The sequence below is a fragment of the Paramisgurnus dabryanus genome, chromosome 6, assembly GCF_030506205.2.
Source record: "Paramisgurnus dabryanus chromosome 6, PD_genome_1.1, whole genome shotgun sequence".
NCBI classification, from domain to species: domain Eukaryota; kingdom Metazoa; phylum Chordata; class Actinopteri; order Cypriniformes; family Cobitidae; genus Paramisgurnus; species Paramisgurnus dabryanus.
The window spans coordinates 47,078,231-47,102,085 of record NC_133342.1 but is presented as its reverse complement, the minus strand read 5'-3'; the positions used below and the strand labels follow the sequence as shown (position 1 = coordinate 47,102,085).

The following is a 23,855-nucleotide window of genomic DNA, read 5'->3' as shown; positions in this document are numbered from 1 at the left end:
AACAGAGAGCTAGACAGCTACAAAGACGGAAAGATAGACAGATGACAAAATGGAAAGATATCTACCAAGACAGAGAGATAAACAGTTATAAAGATGGAGAGACAGACAACTACAAAGACAAAAAGATAGACAGCTAACAAAACTGAAAGATAGACAGCTACTAAAACAGAGAGACAGACAGCTAACAAGACAGAGAGAATGTCAGTTACAACATGTAGAGATAGATAGCTACCAAGACAGAGAGATAGACAGTTATAAAGATAGATAGATAGATAGATAGATAGATAGATAGATAGATAGATAGATAGATAGATAGATAGATAGATAGATAGATAGATAGATAGATAGATAGATAGATAGATAGATAGACAGTTACAAGATAACAAGATAGACAGTTACAAGATGGAGAGATAGACAGCTAACAAGACGGAGACATAGACAGTTACAATATGGAGAGATAGACAGCTAACAAGACGTAGACATAGACAGTTACAAGATGGAGAGATAGACAGCTACCATGACGGAGAGATAGACAGTTATAAAGATGGAGAGATAGATAGCTAACAAAACGTAAAGATAGACAGCTACCAAGACAGAGAGAACGTCAGTAACAAGATGGAGAGATAGACAGCTAACAAAACTGAAAGATAGACACCTACTAAAACAGAGAGACAGACAGCTAACAAGACAGAGAGAACGTCAGTTACAACATGTAGAGATAGATAGCTACCAAGACAGAGAGACAGACAGCTATCAAGAAGGAGATAGACAGTTATAAAGATAGATAGATAGATAGTTACAAGATAACGAGACAGACAACAAGACAGAGACATAGACAGTTACAATAAGGAGACAGTTACAATAGACAGCTACCAAGACAGAGAAATAGACAATTACAAGATGGAGAGATAGACAGCTAACAAGACAGAGAAATAGACAATTACAAGATGGAGAGATAGACAGCTACCAAGACGGAGAGATAGACAGCTACCAAGACAGAGAGATAGACAGTTATAAAGATAGATAGATAGATAGATAGATAGATAGTTACAAGATAACGAGATAGACAACAAGACAGAGACATAGACATAGACAGTTACAATAAGGAGACAGTTACAATAGACAGCTACCAAGACAGAGAGATAGACAATTACAAGATGGAGAGATAGACAGCTACCAAGACAGAGATATTGACAGTTACAAGATGGAGAGATAGACAGCTACCAAGACAGAGAGATAGACAGTTATAAAGATAGATAGATAGATAGTTATAAGATAACGAGATAGACAACAAGACGGAGACATAGACAGTTACAATAAGGAGACAGTTACTATAGACAGCTACCAAGACAGAGAGATAGACACTTACAAGATGGAGAGATAGACAGCTAACAAGACGTAGACATAGACAGTTACAAGATGGAGAGATATACAGCTACCAAGACAGAGAGATACACAGTTAACAAAATGGAAAGATAGACAGCTACCAAGACAGAGAGACAGACAGCTATCAAGAAGGAGATAGACAGTTATAAAGATAGAGAGACAGACAGATTCTAAGACAGAGAAATAGACAGTTAACAAGATAAAGAGATAGACAGCTAATAAGACGGAGACATAGACAGTTACAAGATGGAGAGATAGACAGCTACCAAGACAGAGAGATAGACAGTTAAAGTAAGGAGACAGTTACAATAGACAGCTACCAAGACAGAGAGATAGACAATTACAAGATGGAGAGATAGACAGCTAACAAGACAAAGACATAGACAGTTACAATATGGAGAGATAGACAGCTACCATGACGGAGAGATAGACAGTTATAAAGATGGAGAGACAGACAGCTACCAAGACAGAGACATAGACAGTTAAAGTAAGGATACAGTTACAATAGACAGCTACCAAGACAGAGAGATAGACAATTACAAGATGGAGAGATAGACAGCTAACAAGACAAAGACATAGACAGTTACAATATGGAGAGATAGACAGCTACCATGACGGAGAGATAGACAGTTATAAAGCTGGAGAGACAGACAGCTACCAAGACAGAGATATAGACAGTTACAAGATGGAGAGATAGACAGCTACCATGACAGAGAGATAGACAGTTATAAAGATGGAGAGATAAATAGCTAACAAAACGTAATGATAGACAGCTACCAAGACAGGGAGAGCGTCAGTTACAAGATGGAGAGATAGACAGCTACCAAGACAGAGAGACAGACAGCTATCAAGAAGGAGATAGACAGTTATAAAGATAGAGAGACAGACAGCTTCTAAGATAAAGAGATAGACAGCTAATAAGATGGAAACATAGACAGTTACAATAAGGAGACAGCTACAATAGACAGATACCAAAACAGAGAGAAAGACAATTAAAAGATGGAGAGATAGACAGCTAACAAGACGGAGACATAGACAGTTACAAGATGGAGAGATAGACAGCTACCATGACGGAGAGATAGACAGTTATAAAGATGGAGAGACAGACAGCTATCAAGAAGGAGATAGACAGTTATAAAGATAGAGAGACAGACAGCTTCTAAGACAGAGAAATAGACAGTTAACAAGATAAAGAGATAGACAGCTAACAAGACGTAGACATAGACAGTTACAAGATGGATAGATAGACAACTACCAAGACAGAGAGATACACAGCTAACAAAATGGAAAGATAGACACCTACCAAGACAGAGAGACAGACAGCTATCAAGAAGGAGATAGACAGTTATAAAGATAGAGAGACAGACAGCTTCTAAGATAGAGAAATAGACTGTTAACAAGATAAAGAGATAGACAGCTAACAAGATGGAGACATAGACAGTTACAAGACGGAGAGATAGACAGCTACCATGACAGAGACATAGACAGTTACAATAAGGAGACAGTTACAATAGACAGCTAACAAGACAGAGAGACAGATAGCTATCAAGAAGGAGATAGACAGTTATAAAGATAGAGAGACAGACAGCTTCACAGACAGAGAAATAGACAGTTAACAAGATAAAGAGATAGACAGCTAATAAGATGGAGACATAGACAGTTACAAGATGGAGAGATAGACAGCTACCATGACGGAGACATAGACAGTTACAATAAGGATACAGTTACAATAGACAGCTACCAAGACAGAGAGATACATAGCTAACAAAATGGAAAGATAGACACCTACCAAGATGGAGAGACAGACAGCTATCAAGGAGGAGATAGACAGTTATAAAGATAGAGAGACAGACAGACAGACTAATGATTAAGCTGTTAGATGAAGAGTGTTTTAATGTTTGGAGCTGTATAAGAGCTTCAGAAGTGTGGGATATAAGCGTGTGTCTCATACTACTGCTGAAATACCAACAGTGCAGCAGACAGCAGTCCGCTCATAAATAGCATGAATTGGAGTCGGGTGCGGCTGGTGTCCTGATGAGTGCAGCAGATGTGTTTTATGTAACATATGGTGTTCAAACTTTCAGCCAGACTCTGCTCCACCCCATTTAAAGATGGCGTGAAGCGCTCCTGATATGGCACATCGCACAGAGGTCATTAAACTGACACTGCTGAATGAATCTACTGTTACAGATGGGTGCTCCGTCCGTCTCTTACCCCATGTGAGATGTCAAGGACACGCCTCTTCAGCTACTGACGACGCCCTGCCAAATAATATCTTTAATTAGATGTTAAAATCAAACAGTATAAAACAAACCTCAAAAAAGAATCACATTACATTCCTTTGCGTATAAAGAGCTGAATGATAGATTTATGTTTCTGACATTGAAGATGAAATTTCCAGGAATAGTAACATACACAATATAGTTACTGTATATCAATAAATACAAAAAATGTAATGATAACACACTCTCATTTTTATCGTAAATGTACTGTTGGATGTAAATGGTAGTTTGTCATCATCTAGTTTGTCATCATTTTTCTGGAAAAAACTTTGTGAAAACAAATTAAATAAAGGTTCAGTAAAAGAGTTTTGTATTAAATTGCTAAACTAAATTCAGATTTATTCATGTGTGGTTGGGTTTGTTTTGGGTACATTGCTAAAAACATCTGTAGAAATGACAGTATTACTGCCGCTGTTTGCCAGTAAGTTACAGATTTAAATATATGTTATATGCAACAGTTTGTTCAAAGTGAAATAAACATTAACAAGTCTTTATTTTTACAGAATAAAACTAAAATAGCATCCTCATGCAAAGCATTCTGGGAACTAAGAGAAAGTTGATGAGAATTTCTGCTTCCCAGAATGCTTTGCATAAGGATGCTATTTTAGTTTTACTCTGTAAACATAAAGACTTGTTAATGTTTAAATGTGAACAAACTGTTGCCAGTAAATAACATACATTTAAATCTACAGTAAATTACTGGCAAACAGCTGCATAACTACAGCAAATAATTTACAAAATTAAACATTATAAACAAATGTGATGTACAAAAAGAAATATGATAATGCTTTAAGTTTTTAAAATAAAATAACATTCTAGTACATTATCTTTGAAATGTTTATATTCTTTCTGGTAAAAATAAAGCATCATCTTGCCAGTCTCTCTGTTATCTGAATTGACCTAAAACTTAAATTATTAAAATCATTCAAACCATTGCTACTGTATATACACATTTGTGACATTGCGATCCTTCCAATTTATCTTGCTGCCCTAACTGTGGGCTAAAGTATCCTGTATAGTGTGGACTGTTGTGTATTGCATCAGCAGATTATCCAGACAGATCATTTACATACTGTTTATATACCACATACTACAGAGTTGTATATAAGTGCCATCTATACAGAGTTATGTCTGAAAGGGTTTGCACACAACATCCTGTTAGCTGGGTCAATATCACTATAAAGTGCCTTTGAGACGGCAAAATTTCCCCCCAAATTTTGAAGATTAAATGGAGATTTCTATTTAATTTGTTTTGTATTAAGTAGACCTTAGGCTGTTAGAAATGCATAATATTGGTCAATGTGACGACCCTGAGTTACTTCCTGGTTCCGTGGGTGCAGATCATGGGAGTTCCTGATTGGCTTTGCCCATGCTAATTGATAGTTAGCCAAGAGAATATAAAAGTTCTGTGTTTGATTTGGAGGCAGGCACTCTTGGGGGAAGTTTTCCTCTCGAGTGGCTCATTCTTATGGTTTTCTTTCACATGTAGCGTCCAGATTTTGTTTTGGTAATTTGTATTATTTTATTTTCCTCTAGACATTTGTTTATTATTATTGGTTGTGGCATATGTTTTAATGTAATAAAATTCACATTAATTATATGGTTTGTGTGATTCCTCTTTTGTGTTGCGGCTTTAAACGAGCTGGTCGTAACATAAAATTGGGGGCTCGTCCGGGATTGCTACATGTGTAAGTAAATGCATGATGTATTTAGTGTGTTCACCTGTGAAATGAGTAGACTTCGGGTATTTAGAGTGTTCTCAGCTGGGTTTTATAATCCTTCCATCGAGGCACTGTTTGTTGTTTTGTGTTTGTTATTTTTCCTTTTTTGTTTTTGAAGGTTATCCTGGGCGGAGGTTTTAAATCTCTGTTGGGGGTACGCTTCAGGCTTTTGGTTTGAATTGCCAAATGTCCGTGAGTTTAGCGTTTAAATACCGCCCCGAGTCCGGTACACCTTTGAAGATTAGGTAGGTTTAGTTAGTTGGTTTATTATAGGTAGGAACTGGAGTCTCTCATTTTTCAGTAAAAGGTGACACTTGGTTATTTTCTGTAATTGTGTGTATAATACCTGCTGAAGATGAAGATAATTTGAGTAAAGACTTGGGGTAAGTTTTATTTATCTCATAACTGAGGTGGGGTTTGCACTCGGAGCATGTATGTGTAACAATTCCGGGCGAAGTGGCTGATGGGATTTGTAGTTCTATTGCTCTAGTTTAGCGGCGTTTCGTCCGTGTTTGTATTGCTGTTTGTTATTGTGTTTCTGCCGCATCCTTTAGTAGAAATGTCGTCGGTAATCGAGGACTTTCTTGTATTTCCTTCGGAAATCTTATTGGAGAGATGTACGAAGGAAGAACTGGTGCAGATTGCCGAGCGCTTTGATGTGGAGGTAACGAGTAATGACAAGAAGCTGAAAGAAACGCTGATGGCAGCTGTGAAAAATGCACTTTCTGAGCGCGGTGTTTTAGAGGTAAGAGCTCAAGTTAATTCAGAGGAATTGTTAACCTCTTCTCTTGATGCTGCTGAATCATTAACCTCTCCTATTTTCGCTGCTGATCAAACTGTGAAGTTTAGTGAGATGTCTTTACAGGAGAAACGCTTATGTGTCGATGTGGAAAAACTTCGTGTTGAGCGTGATGCTTGTGCACTAAAGGGGAAAGCGCTAGAAAATGATTTTGAGATTAAGAAAATAGAGTTGCAGTATAAAATGCAGTTAGAACAGCAAGTAGAGTTACGGAAATTGGAGTTGCAATCTGAAAGGGAGCAAAGGGAGTTTCAGTTGAGAAAACTTGAATTAGAGCTGAGTGCCCAAACAGGTGAAACTCCACTTGTGCCATCTGCTGAACCCGTATTTCCTGCACCTGTTTTTGATGTTTATAAAAACATTAGATTAGTGCCGCTGTTTTTGGAGAAGGAAGTAGAGAAGTATTTCCAACATTTTGAGCGTGTTGCAGAGTCTTTGAAATGGCCAAGAGAGTTTTGGACTTTACTGCTGCAATGTGTGTTAGTAGGGAGGGCACAGGATGTCTATTCAGCGCTAACTACGGAACAAAGTGGCGATTATGAAGTGGTTAAGTCTGCTATTTTGCACGCTTATGAACTGGCACCCGAAGCATACCGTCAGAAATTTAGAAGTTACTCTAAGGCTGAAAAATGTACATATCTTGAGTTTGCTAGAGAGAAAGAAAATTTGTTTGACCGCTGGTGTACCTCAGTAAAAGTAACCACTAAGGAACAGCTTAGAGAATTGCTTCTTTTAGAAGAGTTTAAAAACTGTGTTCCAAATGCTGTTGCAATGTATCTTAATGAACACAAAGTAAGCAAAATGTCAGATGCTGCTCTTATGGCGGATGAATTTGTTCTTACTCATCAGCTTTCTGTTGATTTGAGCAGGCCTAAGTTCAATGTTGCTGTTAAAAGTAAAAAGATGGTTGTACGTCAGAATGGTGCCCCAAATGTTGCTGATCATATCTCAGGTACCCGTACGAAAGGTGAGATGGTTTGCTTTTATTGTAGGAAACCAGGACATAAAATTTCAGACTGTGTTGCTCTTAAAAAGAAAGAGAAAGGGATAAAGTCTGTTGGTTTAATTTCTACATCAAATGTGAAGCATACTACTGTTCAATGTAACGAGCATATTAAACAAGTGGATGTTACTGAGATGGAGACTGTTAAAATTAATGCTGATTTTGCACCTTTTCTTACTGAAGGGACTGTTGCTTTGCCTAACTCCGATGAGGCAGTGCCTGTACGTATCCTCCGTGACACAGGGGCGGGGCAATCTTTTCTTTTGGAAGGACTTTTGCCTTTGTCTGAACGTACTGCTACAGGAACAAATGTACTGGTCAGAGGGCTTGAGATGGGGTTTACAGAAGTTCCTCTACACTGCATTCATCTTAATTCTAAACTGGTGTCAGGTGATGTGGTCGTGGGAGTTCGTGCTATGCTTCCTGTCCCTGGTGTCACTTTCATACTCGGTAATGATCTAGCCGGGGGAAATGTTTGGGAAAAGTCAGATGGGGGTGTTCCACCTATAGTGATGTCTACTGTTGAGAAGTTAAGTGGATCTTCTGACTGTCCTGATTTATACCCTGCATGTGCCATAACTCGAGCAATGGCTAAGAAATGTGTGCCAGATGAAACTGAAAATATTCTTTCTGATACTTTTCTGGTTTCAGGAAACTCCTCTCAGGTGGAACCTAGTACTGTGTGTACAGATGTGGAAAATGTGATCCCTGTAAATGAGTCACATGTTGTAGATGAGGTTAATTTAAAGCCAGAAAGCCCATTTCTCTGTGACCATGTTAACACTTGTTCTTTATCTCCGCTTTATAGTGTGACTCGAGATGACCTTATTAAAGCACAGCAGGCGGATGATACTCTTCAGGAATTGTTTTCTTTAGCTCATGAAGTTGGAGACAAAACTTCATCTCCTTTCTATTTTCTCCAAGATGGATTGCTTTGTAGACAACAGCCTATGAGCTCTGATTTTTCACTCGATCCCAGAATCCAAATTGTGGTTCCACTTAAGTTTCGTCAAGACCTCGTACAGCTTTCGCATCAGGGCATAGCTGGGCATATGGGGGTACGAAAAACTTATGATAGGGTGTTAAGGAGATTTTATTGGCCTAGATGTAAACGAGATGTGATTAACTTTCTACGATCTTGCCATACTTGTCAAATGACTGGAAAGCCGAATCAAAAAGTTCCAGTTGCTCCTTTACAGCCTATTGCTGCCGTTTCCACTCCTTTTGCACATTTGACTATTGATTGCGTTGGCCCTTTACCACGATCTAAGGCTGGACATGCTTATTTACTCACCATAATGTGTCAGACTACACGTTACCCGGCAGCTTACCCCCTTAGATCAATTACTACCAAAGCCATTTTAAAGGCTTTAACAAGTTTCATGTCTATTTTCGGTATTCCAAAAACTATTCAATCTGATCAGGGTTCAAATTTTATGTCCCGAAACTTCTCCAAGGTCATGCGACAACTTGAAGTTAAACATAATATCTCAAGTGCTTATCACCCTCAAAGCCAAGGAGGTCTAGAAAGGTTCCATCAAACACTTAAGTCACTTTTGAGGTCGTACTGTGTTGAACTCGACTGTGACTGGGAGGAAGGACTTCCTTGGATGCTGTTAGCTATTCGTGAGGTTGTACAAGAGAGCATAGGTTTTAGCCCTAATGAGTTAGTATTTGGACACACTGTTAGGGGACCTACTGCTGTCTTGGCAGATGAGTGGACGAATTTTGACCCGTCTGAGAATGTTCTAGACTACGTGAGTAGTTTCCGTTATCGACTTTATGAAGCTAGAGCTATTGCTCTAAGAAACCTAGCCAAGTCTCAGGGAAAGATGAAACGGTTGTTTGATCGCAACGTTAAGTCCAGACAGTTTCAAGTAGGTGATCAAGTGCTGGCGTTGTTACCTGTCTTGACTAGTCCCTTCAAGGCTCGATTTGCTGGACCTTATACAATTGCGAAGTGTCTTCCGAATAACAACTATTTATTAAGTACCCCCGATCGTCGAAAGAAAATACAGGTTTGTCATGTTAACCTACTTAAATCTTATGTGACCCCAGTACCTTCTTTGCCTGTTGATGTTATGACTGTAACTGAAAGTGTTTCAGAAGCATCTGTAGAGGTGGATGACCATTTAGAGGAATTTAAGGGTCCTTCTCGAGGAGAAGTGGAAGGGCGATTAAATAACTCTGAAGTTCTTGTTAATTTTGCTCACCATCTGTCTCACTTGTCTGAGTCAGAGAGGACCAATATAATAGAGTTGGTAAGCTCATTTCCAACCCTCTTCTCTGATGTACCTACGCGAACGTCTGCCATTGAGCACGACATTGATGTGGGTATGGCACAGCCAGTGAAACAACATGCATATCGTGTAAATCCTATAAAAAGGAAGTTACTTCAGAAAGAGGTGAACTATTTACTTGATCATAACTTGGCAGAACCTAGTTTTAGTTCTTGGAGTTCTCCATGTATTTTAGTGAGTAAATCTGATAATTCGTATCGTTTTTGCACCGACTACAGGAAACTCAATTCTTTAACAAAACCTGATTGTTATCCCCTACCAAGAATTGATGATTGTGTTGACCGGGTTGGTTCCGCACAATTTGTTAGCAAATTTGACCTCCTAAAAGGTTACTGGCAGGTGCCATTGACATCTCGTGCTAAAGAACTATCTGCTTTTGTCACCCCTGATAGTTTCCTGCAGTATACCGTTATGCCTTTTGGGGTCCGAAATGCTCCGGCTACGTTCCAGCGATTGGTAAATCATGTGTTGTCTGGGATGACTGGTTGTGAGGCCTACCTGGATGATGTTGTTCTCTATAGTTCCACTTGGTCTGAACATCTTGATCAAATTAGAGAGCTTTTTGTGCGTCTGGCTAAAGCCAACTTGACCATAAACCTTGCCAAGTGTGAATTCGGAAAGGCAACTGTGACATATTTAGGTAAGGTGGTTGGCCGGGGTTGTGTGAAACCGATTCATGCTAAAGTGAATGCGATTTGCGGTTTCCCCAAACCAATTACCCGTCGTGAGTTACGACGATTCCTTGGGATGGTGGGTTACTATAGAGGTTTTTGTCACAATTTTGCGAGTGTAGTTGCCCCTCTGACTGACCTGTTAAGCCCAAAGAGACCATTTCAATGGTCTGAGAAATGCCAGTGTTCTTTTGAGAATGCGAAATCTTTATTGGCAAATGCTCCCGTGCTAGTTACCCCTAATTTTGAGAAGCGTTTTTTACTTGCCGTTGATGCTAGTGCTTATGGGGCTGGTGCTGTTCTTCTGCAGGAAGATTGTAACGGAGTTGAACATCCAGTCAGTTATTTTTCAAAAAAGTTCAATCGTCACCAGCAAGTCTACTCTACAGTGGAAAAAGAGGCATTAGCCCTTGTCTTAGCCGTTCAGCATTTTGAGGTCTATCTGAGTTCTATCTGTGGTCCCATTATTGTATATACGGACCATAATCCGTTGACTTTCTTAGATCGAATGCGAGGCAAAAATCAAAGAATTATGAGGTGGAGCCTTATTCTACAACCTTTCCACTTACAGATTAAACACATACGCGGCAAGGAAAACATCATTGCTGATGCTCTTTCCCGAATGTAACGTGTACCGTTAGAGTCTGGTCTTTTCTCTGTTCTTCTCTTTCTTCTTTCTCCTTTTCTCCTCAATGTCCTAGGGCCCAGGATTCCGGAGGTGACATGGAGTTAGATTCATAGAGATGAGTAGTAAAGTTATTGTACATTCACATTTAAATGGTGGTATTGTTTTTGGTAACTTTGTTTTCCCTCTGTCAGTTCTCTGGGAGAACTTCCTTTTCGAGTGGGAGGTGTGACGACCCTGAGTTACTTCCTGGTTCCGTGGGTGCAGATCATGGGAGTTCCTGATTGGCTTTGCCCATGCTAATTGATAGTTAGCCAAGAGAATATAAAAGTTCTGTGTTTGATTTGGAGGCAGGCACTCTTGGGGGAAGTTTTCCTCTCGAGTGGCTCATTCTTATGGTTTTCTTTCACATGTAGCGTCCAGATTTTGTTTTGGTAATTTGTATTATTTTATTTTCCTCTAGACATTTGTTTATTATTATTGGTTGTGGCATATGTTTTAATGTAATAAAATTCACATTAATTATATGGTTTGTGTGATTCCTCTTTTGTGTTGCGGCTTTAAACGAGCTGGTCGTAACAGTCAAGCTCCAGCACTTTTTATAAATTAACTGCAAGCAAACACCATACAACAAATATGTCCACAAAAATGTCAGGGTGGACATTTTAAGCTTGACGCCAGACAACTACAAATACAATATGATGAAAATAAAGAAAAATAAGTGAAGATACTAACTGTGTGTGCATTATATGTTTTAACCTCCACTGAATAAAGACCAAATGAGGGACGGGATGTCATTGACTGCATCAGTTGGTTTCTTGAAGGGGCGTTTACCCCAAAATGACATGGGTGGACAGCAATTTTAGGGACATGTACAAAATGCCTAATATTATTATGAAAAATGAATATAAATTATAAAAAAGACTTGTTTTATCAATAACCTGTTGATGACAATAAGAAAAATCTAAAAGTTTTTGAATTTTATGTCATTTATTCACTTTTTACCCTTACTTAAGTTAGCTGAGCAGGGTCTGGGACAAAATTGCATTCATCCAATCAAAGAAAATGGTATAAAATGGGAAAAACATATTTCAAGAGACTTATCATTGTACTTGTATGTGTGTAAATGATTGGCTATTTATAATAAAACCTAAGAATTAAATTATTTGGATAATATTCATGATGACTGAGTGATTCTGATGAGGACAGCAAAAGGCACTTTATATTGATATTGATCCAGCTGTTTACCCAATATTTTTGAAATATAGGACAGCCTGCTTAATAATTTCATAAATGCATGTTATACACAGCCAGTTTATTAAAGACTACTGTGAATACTATCATTCTGCATACTACGGTCCTATACGGTATGTGGACAACCAATGTGCTTCAGTGTAATGATATGGTGTGTGTGTGTGTGTGTGTGTGTGTGTGTGTGTGTGTGTGTGTGTGTGTGTGTGTGTGTGTGTGTGTGTGTGTGTGTGTGTGTGTGTGAAACATGTATAAAGAGTAAAGGCATTTTACCTCTCTGATGTCTTGGCCAGCTGTTCAAGCCTGTGAGGGAAAGACATGAGTGAAAAATAAACACTAATGTGCATGAAAATTAAATATTCACTGAAATATTAATTAGTAAGTGGGCACAGCCACTAATAAAATCTTAAGAAATGTACACTCACTGTGATTATATGAAGATTTTTACTACATTTATTATAGTAATAATAATTGAAATGAACAATAATTGTATAATAATAATAATATTTAGTATAACTATTATAAAAATGGAAACACTGTAATAGTATAAAATATTAAACTGGTAGATAAAAATTAAAATGAAATACAGTAAAATAAATGCAAAGGTTTTAGTTGCTCCCACTGTTTTACTTTAATAATGTCTTCCGATTTAAGTCTGTATTAGATTTAAGAGATGGTGTTGGAAGTATATGTGAAGTCTCCTCGCTTAAACAGTGAACAAACCTGTGTTTGTGTGCGAGTGTGAGTGTGTTTTAAAGGCAGGACCGTAAGAGGAAATGCCACCCCGTGACCTGTTTAACATCTGACCCTTATAAAGGTCACTGCAGTTTTACCTGTCGCTCTGAGATTTAACTCGCTCCTCATCATATCTGCAGAAAGACAAGAACACAAACATTACAAAAACTTCACATTTCTAACACCAGACACAAAATGTTTGTTAAACTAAATGTATACAATCAAAAGTATGTGAAGTTTCAGTATGCATGAAATACCCAGATATCTTTTTTATTTGCCAAAATGTGTATTCCTCCATAAATATGTTTATTTAATGTTTCTCATGCCACTAAAGCTATTTGGATTTGTATCCTGAATCTATTGTATAACATAATGCATTGTTCTTTCATATTCACTATCATGAATAAGTAGTAATTAGAGATGCACAGATATATTGGCTAATAATCGGTATCAGTCCCTTTTATATATATACACCTAAATTTGGAATAATATTCCACATTACATAAGAAAAATACCATATATCACGCATTTCAAAAAAGCTAATTTTTCTTAAATTTAGTGTTTAAGAAAAATTTTCAAGATTTTTTTGCCTACCCCATTGGCAGATTTTTTTGCTTGTTTTTTGCACAAAATCACTTACATTTGATATTTTGGGTCTAAAAACTAGACTTATTTTCTAGGGTCATTTTGCTCATCAAGAAAAAGCATCGTAATTTAAGAATTTTTAGATATTTTTAGTTTATCTTGAAAATCATTTTTTATCATTTTTTCTGCATTGATTGTATTGTTGTTTTTAGTCCTTTGTATTTGTTTAGCTTATGTTTAAAAGTGTGTTCTTTATGTTGTGAACTGTGTTTTATGTTCTGCAGAACAGGAACCTGCTGGAAACCAGTGTTTAAACTGAGTCAGGCCCGTTTAAATTGTATCTCAATGTTACTTTTTAACTTTTCCTGTATAATAAATGAAATGAAATCGGTCAATAAAAGCAAATTTTCAGACTATGGGCTGATATATCCTGTCAATCAATCAAAAGATAACAGGAAAAATGCAATGATTTGAGCTCTGTTTATAGAAAATTTAAAGAAACATCACTCGTTAAATGTTCAATATTAATGCTCATTATATGCATGAATAACATTCAGAAAATGTCATCTTCAGAATTTTGTTAATATAACCATCCATATCAGTCTAATATTTAATACAATTTTTATATTGGTGCATCTCTAATAGCAATGTTAATAACACATATTAATCTCACATATTGTAGTACTTTAAAATGAGTATGTATACAGTATATGTCTACTGTGTAATAAACAGTATGCTGGTATCATGTTTAAAAAGAGGAAAAATTTTATCTGATGATCTACTCAAGAATTACAACACTCTTGTATGGGCATAAATGTGGGTTCACAATGGTGTCTATAACACATAAAACATCCTCATGGCGCCTCCTGCAGGTGAACTTCACTTACTGCAGCACACATTCAGGAATCTGCACATGCTCCATGGGAACAATCTGAGCCAGCTCCTCCAGACTCTGAACGTAACGGATCTTATCCATAAACTTAACACTGAAAAGACAAATTCAAATACAAGATGTAATACACATCAATTACAGAGGCTGATGTTTTGTATGATGTTTTCTCACCTGATAAATGGTCTTGAGATGGTAAGAACCGTACGAATGAACCAGGATGGATGAGCGATGATCAGACCTTTGAGGTTTTTCCTTAACCTGGATGTTAAAAACAAACATATAATTCCAGTCCAGAGGAAAACTACTTTGTTCATTTCATTTAAATAAAAAAGTTTAGGATGTTACTCAAAAAACAGACATCAGTGATATGTTGAAATACTATATTGCAGATTCCTATGTTTTTTATTACGGCTGTTAAAATTCAAGGCCTCTATGAGATGTGATTGATGTGTTGTTGTTCTCTACAGGTAACATTGCTCAGGTGTTGTACCGTCTCTCGATCATCTGATAGCATCTCTTCAGCCAGCTGAGTCCTGGCATTCGTCTGCGTGGTGTCGCTCCATTCAGATAGATGATCATATAATCTTCAGCTACCAGCAGCTCAAGACTACTGATCACATATCTACAGTAAAACAAATACACGCACAACTCCACATCTGATATAAAATACTCAAATACATGTGTAAAACTGTATTGTGTATATGGTCTTACAGAAAGAGATTTTCCATGATGTAACTGTAGTCTGTACAGCCGCTGTCAGGTAAATAACAGGCAGCAAATACAATGATAGCATTCAGGCCTTCACCGTAGTAACCTGCAAAGAGTAACAGTGTCGAGGATTTATGTTCATTGATAAAACAGAGTTTTACCTGTAATGTATTTCATGCATTTCTTATAAAGGCTTGAATCATGAACACTGAGCACAAACACTTTGGCTCGAGTCTAGCGCTAAGGGTGATTCGTTTAAATGAGCGACAGTGATGCTTGACATCTGTAACATAGTTTTACTCTTACAAGTACATATAAATATAAGAGGTGTGCGTGAAGCGAAACTGACCTCCATGTGTGACGACACGCAGGTAAGGTTTGATCACCTGCATGTCTATTCTGTGCTCCTGATCTCCAATGATCACAGTTCTCCAGAGACGCCCTGCACCTTCACCCTCATCACCAGCCGAACCTTTCGCACTGGCCACTGGAGTGTCATCTGTAGATGAAGAGAAGACTATTCTGCAAGATTTTCATCAGAAATGATTAAGTTCAGATTGAGATTTTGGAGTTAAATCCAATCTCAATAACACTTTACAATAAGGTTGTATTAGCAAACATTAGTAAATGCATGAACAAACAATGAACAATATCGTTTTCAGCTCGTGATTCTTGTTAATGTTAGTACATGGTGCTTTAACTAATGTTAAGTGTTACAACACTTGATTTTATAAATGTATTAGTAATTGCTGCAATTAACATGAACTAAGATTAATAAATGCTGTAGAAGTATTCATTAGTTAATTCATGTTAGCGTATTCCTAAACTAATTGTTAACAAATACAACCTTGTAAAGTGATACCAAAATCTCTTAATCTCTCAGTTGTGTTCTAATCAGTACTGAATGTAGATTAAAATGTTGATTTTCATTTGCTTCTCACATTTTCCTCTTGATAAGTAGTAATCTTTGAAAAGTTAAAGTCTGAAATTTAGAATTAAGAGATTACAATATAACCTCAATTACGTTTTATTAAAGAGAGAAAGTGATCAAACCTATTGCTTATTACACACATGGATGCACAGCAGCACAAAAACATTTTTAAATATGAAACATTCACGGATTTCTCCTTACTTTATTAGTTTTCAAGTATTACAAAATATTCAGATATTTTAACAGAACAGTTTAATTGTGTGGATATATTTGACCGCTCATGCAAACCATTTCTCCCTAGAGTGGATTAATAAAGTATGTGTCTATCTGTCTATATCTGTCTATGTCTATGTCTGTCTGTCTATATCTGTCTATGTCTGTTGGTCTGTCTGTCTATATCTTTCTTTATCTATGTCTGTCTGTCTGTGTCTGTCTATTTCTATTTTTATTTTTATGCCTATGTCTGTCTGTCTATATCTGTCTCTGTCTTGTCGGTCTCTCTGTCTATTTCTAATTTTATGCCTATGTCTATGTCTGTCTGTCTATATCTGTCTATGTCTGTCTGTCTGTCTGTCTGTCTATATCTTTCTATATCTATGTCTGTCTGTCTGTCTGTCTGTCTGTCTATTTCTATTTCTATGCCTATGTCTGTCTGTCTATATCTATATCTGTCTGTCGGTCTGTCTGTCTATATCTTTTTATATCTATGTCTGTCTGTCTGTGTCTGTCTTTGTCTCTGTCTATTTCTATTTTTATGCCTATGTCTATGTCTGTCTGTCTATATCTGTCTATGTCTGTCTGTCTGTCTGTCTGTCTATATCTTTCTATATCTATGTCTGTCTGTCTGTCTGTCGGTCTATTTCTATTTCTATGCCTATGCCTATGTCTGTCTGTCTATATCTATATCTGTCTGTCGGTCTGTCTGTCTGTCTATATCTTTCTATATCTATGTCTGTCTGTCTGTCTGTCTGTCTGTCTGTGTCTGTCTTTGTCTCTGTCTATTTATATTTATATTTTATGTCTATGTCTGTCTGTCTATATCTGTCTATGTCTGTCTGTCTGTCTGTCTGTCTGTCTATCTATATATGTCTGTGTCTATATCTATATCTGTCTGTTTGTCTATATCTTTCTATATCTATGTCTGTCTGTCTGTCTGTCTGTCTGTGTCTGTCTATTTCTATTTCTATTTCTATCTTCATGCCTATGTCTATGTCTTTCTGTCTATATCGGTCTATGTCTGTCTGTCTGTCTATATCTGTCTATGTCTGTCTGCCTGTCTGTCTATATATGTCTGTCTGTCTATATCTGTCTCTGTCTGTCTGTCTATTTCTGTCTCTGTCTATATCTGTTTGTCTGTCTATATCTGTCTCTGTCTATATCTGTGTCTGTCTATATATGTCTATGTATGTCTGTCTGTCTCTGTCCATCTGTCTATACATGTCTGTGTCTATATCTATATCTGTCTGTTTATATCTGTCTATGTCTGTGTCTGTCTGTCTATATCTGTCTCTGTCTATTTCTGTGCCTATGTTTATGTTTTTCTGTCTATATCTGTCTATGTCTTTTTGTCTATGTCTGTATGTCTGTCTGTCTGTCTGTCTATATAGGTCTGTGTCTATATCTGTCTGTCGGTCTGTCTATATCTATGTCTGTCTGTCAGTCTATATCTGTCTATGTCTGTTTGTCTATGTCTGTATGTCTGTCTGTCTATATAGGTCTGTGTCTATATCTGTCTGTCGGTCTGTCTATATCTATGTCTGTCTGTCTGTCTATATCTGTCTGTCTGTTTCTATGTCTATGTCTGTCTGTCTATATCTCTCTATGTCTGTTTGTCTGTCTCTGTCCGTCTGTCTGTCTATATATGTCTGTGTCTGTATCTATATCTGTCTGTCGGTCTGTCTATATCTTTCGATCTATATCTGTCTATGTCTATATTTTCTGGCTGTTTGTCTGTCTATTTTATGAGGATAAACATAAAGGTTAGTTACGGTTATGAAGAGAGAGACTGTAATGCATCCCATTTTTAAAACAGCAGCCAGATCTTTGATTTCACTGACCTTCCCATTCCAGTTCATTGCCATTGTTGGTTGATCCAAGAGAGTCATCATCTGGAGTCTCAATGTCGTCCACGTTTATATCAAGATCATCTGGAGTTTCCAGAAAGTCTTCAGACAGCAGAGAGCCTTCACTCTTGTCCAGTGACAGGTTTATCTCTGGAGCAACCAGCGTGCGACGCTTACGGTGGACAGAGTCCAAATGATGGGCAGTCAGAGCTCCAAGATGACCTACAACACAGATACTGTATATATACACCTGATCGGTTTGACTTCAACAGTCATTATTAAACAGCAAACATGGCAAAAATAATATAAAACCAAATGTTTTGAAAGAACAGAAAGTTTAAAGCAACAGTAAGAACAGTAAGAAATGTATATCACTGAATCATAAAATGTCCCTGATATGTCACTAGCCATTAAGAAATCATTTTCATTTCAAATACTTATTTCACTGTGGTCTGGCCAGGATATTGTCATTTAAAAAGTGGAGTTGCAGCCCTCAACTGATGTTTAGGTTGTCATGTTGTGTATTGGCCACCAGTTGTGTGATTGCAGTACCAGTTTTGGCCACAATCCTACATACTGTTCCTTTAAAGTTTAAACAAAGAATTTTTTTTTTTTTAAATGAGACTAAACAAATGAGACAATGTGATATTTTAGATGTTTACATTTATACTTTGATCAAAAGCAACTTACTGTGTATAAAAAGTCACTGATCCCAAAATAAACCCATGATCTTTTCTATTTAACACAATGCTCTACCAAGTCAGCTACAGGAACAGTTTAACTAACTGGCTTTCTATACTTAATCTCATCCAATGCTTCTTAATAAAAAACATTTCAATTCGATTTAATGTCTTACTGAAAACACAATGGTAAAACATTTATACACACAATCATGACAAAAATCTGAGCTGAACTTACTAGAGTCATCAGTGAGTCCCTCCAGATCACCATCCTCAGGTAGAGGCCTGTCATTCGAACCAAATATAACATTAATATATCTGAAATAAAGGTTTTAGTTAGTTTAGATGTTATTCCATTGACATCATTTGCAGTTTACGCTCACACAAAGATCCCTAGCAAAGACAAGTAAATGATGCAGTATTCACATCGGTGACAACGCACAAACAATAGAGGTCTCTAAATAATGTGCTTCACCAGAAGTAAAGCCAGCAATCATCACATCACTGTATGGTGTTATGTTCACCAGGGGTTGTGTGTTTGGGAATGAAATGGGTTGGAGTTTAAATCCTACACACACTGCACTATTGACTACACACAGTGTGTAATTACCCAGCAGTCTGTGCAGCGGTGCTGTTTAATATGAGACTACAACAGAGGAAATAATTGAGTTTAGAAGCGCTGAGTGTCTTTACGTCAGAGTTCAGATCATTTAACTTAAATTTCACTTTGAGGATCTGTGGCAGGTTTCGAAAAATGATTATTTACAAGATCAAGGTGGCGATGGGGATATGCAAACATGAACACGGCAGTTCATGTATTTCTCTCACAGTCCAAAAAATAATGTTTAATGTCAATGCAAAATGTGGACTGTGTCTTTAGTGGACAAATGTAGGTGTTATATGTTGATCATTTACAGATAACTGGATGTGCATCCAACTTAACAAAACTGCATTGCTCATTTGCATCAAACTTTTAATATCTTGACACCATCAATGCTCTCACCACAATGGTTTCAATAGAAATGAAGTGATATCTGGGGTCTTAATGTCTTTATATTTAGCCTTTTTAATATAACAGTATCCCACTGACACCCAATCACTGCTCACTTCATGTCAGAAAGGTAAATCTGAGATCTTACCGCGGGAAATCATCATCCTGCCACTCGTCTTTCACCTCCATGTTCTCCATGCGTAAAGTGGCTTCAGTCGTTCCCATCCTCAAGTCTCAAGTTCACTGATCAACACAATCAATAAAGTGGCTTTAAAGGGAATACAGCTGATATAAGCAATATAATCAATAAGATATCTTTAAAGCGTAACTAAACCCCTGGTCAGAGCCTGACTCCACCCACTGGCAATATTTGAAAAATGCAAGAAAAGTGGGCAGATCCCAAGGAGATAGAGGGGACGAACTAAGTGTGTGGTGAGATCTTAATAAGGGCGTGGTGATCTTGAACCTGCTTACGTCACGAGTCATTTTTTGGACCCACCATCCAATAGGAAAATTCAACTGCAGTAGCCACCGTTCAACCTGAAGAGGGCAGCACTCAGACGTTTTTACACCATATATTGTAGTATTGAAACACTTTACATCCAAATGTCAAAAAACTTACTAAAATCAACGAACAGCACTAATAAAGCCCCATTCTTACAGATCATTAACTAAAAAAAGTTGGTTTAGGGTTTAGTTACTCTTTAATATCTCAATTATTTCTTCCTGCTTAAATAACTCGAGCTGTGCTCAGATCCGCCAAGATATTAAAGATCTCCATTTAACCTGACACTAACTCACTAAAGATCAAATAAAAGAAATGCTTTCTTGCTTCCTTCACTCTTTCCAATAGAAAACAGAGCTGTTTTAATTTTAAGTTTCATTTCTTCAGTATTTGTGACTCAACATCGTAAGCTTTTATTCACTTTAAATTAATATTTGAAAGGCAATTAAATTGACAGTTTCTGTGCCAGTAGCTTTATTTGTAACTACAAGAGTTGACCAAGGAGCTGTACAGATACATAAATCTTATAAAAACACAATTTCTATGATTAATCACATCATGAAATAATTAAGAATATGTCTTACAGCTGTTTTTTAGGCATAATTTTTTGATTAAATGTTCCTAATCATCCAGTATTTATCAGTAAAGGTTGACATTCATAATAATACATATAAATGTAAAAATTAGCAAACTAGCTCCGCCTCTAAAACAACTTCAAGTTTTCGACTGACATTACCAAGCCAGATTAAGCCCCATTCCGCCCAACAATCAACTAGCAGTGGTAGAGCGACATGATCTCATCCATTTTAACTGAAGCTTGGTCGACTTCGGGCGACGCGAATGAAAGTGACCATTGGCGACGGGAAGTGGGCGTGTCAAGTGACGCAACAAAGTTGAGTTTAACCTTATGCAAATCAAGAAAGACATGTTGAAACCAATACATAAAAGTACATACTTTTTTTGTCCTACCGTAACCATTCACGCAGTTTAGTTAGACCCTGGGTACATAAGGGGAGGGGTATTATAGCACCACGTACAGAGTAAAGTACGTAAAAGTACATCCTAACGCATACCCCAAATTTAACCCTAACCCCAAGCGACAATTATTTAAAAATAGGAAAAAAAATATGAGAAAACAATACAAAAAAATGACACGAGAAATCTGCTGGAGTGACACGGAAAAGACATCTGTGGTCCCGTTACAGAACAAAGCTGAATTCCGTGACATGGTCAAGGATAAAGTGATCAAATTTTCCGGGACTATAACACAGATTTCCATGAGATCATGTTGGAATTTATCATGAACTAAATGGATGCATGTGGTATCTCGGGAGAGAAATCACGGATAATTAGCAAACTTCAGACGCAGCGGAAAATACCTACCAAGTGTAGGACTTTAAATGCGTCACATGTCTTTATGGGATCTTTACAGTATGTGTTTGAGTTCACACACAGATTCTGGAAAATCATTGGCAGTGTGAATGAACCAAAAATCAAACAAACTCGGACAAATCCTGGACGCATTTTCCATGTATTTTCCGTAATCTTTGCCTGAAAAGGGCTTAAGAAGTAACAAGTATGTTTTTGCCCCTCCCTCCAACCACCTGTCATAGAGATGACGTGATCAAATCTCAATAGTTAAAAAAAATTGTTTTTTACCACCCAACCAAATTTGAATGATGGAAAACACGGCAAAAAAAACAAAAAAACAAGCGTGAAAGCTGCCGTTATCTTTCAACTTTCAAATACTGCTACAACCTGAATGTATGTTCGTGATTTTGTTAGGGCGGGGCCATGCACGGTGCCTCAAGTGTGTCATCGAGCCACCGTTTCAGCACGTCTAAAAAGTCCTGAACTCAGACAGGGTGAAAAACTTTGGAACTATCTAATTCTGCAATTCAGCACAGCACAGTTCACAGTCTTTGTGGCGTGTTTCAGTAATATACAGTACACTCACCTAAAGGATTATTAGAAACACCCGTTCAATTTCTCATTATTGCAATTATATAATCAACCAATCACATGGCAGTTGCTTCAATGCATTTAGGGGTGTGGTCCTGGTCAAGACAATCTCCTGAACTCCAAACTGAATGTCAGACTGGGAAAGAAAGGTGATTTAAGCAATTTTGAGCGTGGCATTATTGTTGGTGCGAGACGGGCCGGTCTGAGTATTTCACAATCTGCTCAGTTACTGGGATTTTCACACACAACCATTTCAAAGGTTTACAAAGGATGGTGTGAAAAGGGGAAAACATCCAGTATGCAGCAGTCCTGTGGGCGTAAATGCCTTGTTGGTGCTAGAGGTCAGAGGAGAATGGGCCGACTGATTCAAGCTGATAGAAAAGCAACTTTGACTGAAATAACTACTCGTAACAAACTGAGGTATGCAGCAAAGCATTTGTGAAGCCACAACACACACATTCTTCTTGGCAGACTTTAAGCCCTTAGTGCCAATTGGGCATCGTTTAAATGCCACTGCCTACCTGAGCATTGTTTCTGACCATGTCCATCCCTTTATGACCACCATGTACTCATCCTCTGATGGATACTTCCAGCAGGATAATCCACCATGTCACAAAGTTCGAATCATTTCAAATTGGTTTTTTGAACATGAAAATGAGTTCACTGTACTAAAATGGCCCCCACAGTCACCAGATCTCAACCCAATAGAGCATCTTTGGGATGTGGTGGAACTGGAGCTTCATGCCTTGGATGTGCATCCCACAAATCTCCATCAACTGCAAGATGATATCAATATGAGCCAACATTTCTAAAGAATGCTTTCAGCACCTTGTTGAATGAATGCCACGTAGAATTAAGGCAGGCGAAATGTCAAACACATTATTAGTATGGTGTTCCTAATAATCCTTTAGGTGAGAGTATTAAACCATTTATAATGTGTTTAGAAACTATTTTCAAGATTGACTTCACAGGGACTTTAAAAGCAACATTTTGCTCTCATCCACATTGAATATCCTGTTTTATTCAGGAAAGTCACAATATCGAATTAAAATGCTTGTGAAATACTTACAGCAGATGTTTTTCTTGCACTAGTGTTGAGTTTCTGTGATGTCTCTGCAGTCTTTAGGCCTGTTGAGTTTTCACGAATAAATCCATTGTGGTAATAATAGAAGAAAAAACTCAAATTATTCTCTCCACATCTCTCTCTCCTTTTGTGTCTGTCTGTCTCTTTATCACTGTTGGTGTCTGTGGTTCTCCTCTGGGTCGAGGTTGATGAAGAAAAGGTGTCTATCAGTCTAACACCGGGCCAGGTGGATGATTTCTGCACAATCGCAAACAGAATTTATTAGCATCTGTACAATCTCATTCATATCCTGTGATACTGACACAAACTCTCCCTTTTCTTCCCAAACATGTAGCTATCAGTCCCAATGCACCTTACTCACACCTAAAAAACAGACTTACAGATTGAGGGGATGCAGCATTCTCTTCACGACCACCACATAATCCCAGACGTGTGAATGCAGCCCTGGCCCGTCTGAAGCATTGACTGCACAATCTCACCTGAGGTCACGTCTCTGTTTTCTTATTCTGTATCTTTTCCTGGAAAAGTGTCCGTTTCCCTTCAGTTTGAAAGGAACATTTATCCTAACCTTGTGTTTTTTCTCTATCTGGAGCAAGCTACTAAAGATGGATGCCCCTTCCCTGTAACCTAGCAACAGCATCCCTGTCTGTCCAGCTTGAACACAATCTCTCCTCTGTAAAG

At 37.6% G+C, this 23,855-nt stretch overlaps 1 protein-coding gene across 5 annotated transcripts in view; it reads right to left on the bottom strand.

The window, feature by feature from the left end:
* Positions 1-23,855, bottom strand: part of atcayb (ATCAY kinesin light chain interacting caytaxin b) — a 28,532-nt gene extending 4,677 nt beyond the window's left edge. For 2 of the 5 annotated variants that reach the window (XR_010541954.1, XM_065276894.1), the window contains exons 1-13: positions 23,555-23,855; positions 23,160-23,411; positions 19,772-19,866; positions 18,871-18,950; positions 17,947-18,174; positions 15,308-15,457; positions 14,962-15,064; positions 14,741-14,872; positions 14,422-14,508; positions 14,246-14,344; positions 12,872-12,907; positions 12,312-12,341; positions 3,601-3,647 (exon numbers count right to left, since the gene is read on the bottom strand). Coding sequence is in view for 4 of the 5 variants with exons in the window: in XM_065276894.1 (XP_065132966.1) it covers positions 3,614-3,647; positions 12,312-12,341; positions 12,872-12,907; positions 14,246-14,344; positions 14,422-14,508; positions 14,741-14,872; positions 14,962-15,064; positions 15,308-15,457; positions 17,947-18,174; positions 18,871-18,950; positions 19,772-19,848 (1,056 nt within the window). In the remaining variant the exon portion in view is untranslated. The remainder of the gene's footprint in view (positions 1-3,600; positions 3,648-12,311; positions 12,342-12,871; positions 12,908-14,245; positions 14,345-14,421; positions 14,509-14,740; positions 14,873-14,961; positions 15,065-15,307; positions 15,458-17,946; positions 18,175-18,870; positions 18,951-19,771; positions 19,867-23,159; positions 23,412-23,554) is intronic. The other 3 variants (XM_065276896.1, XM_065276897.1, XM_065276895.1) reach the window with 3 other exon arrangements.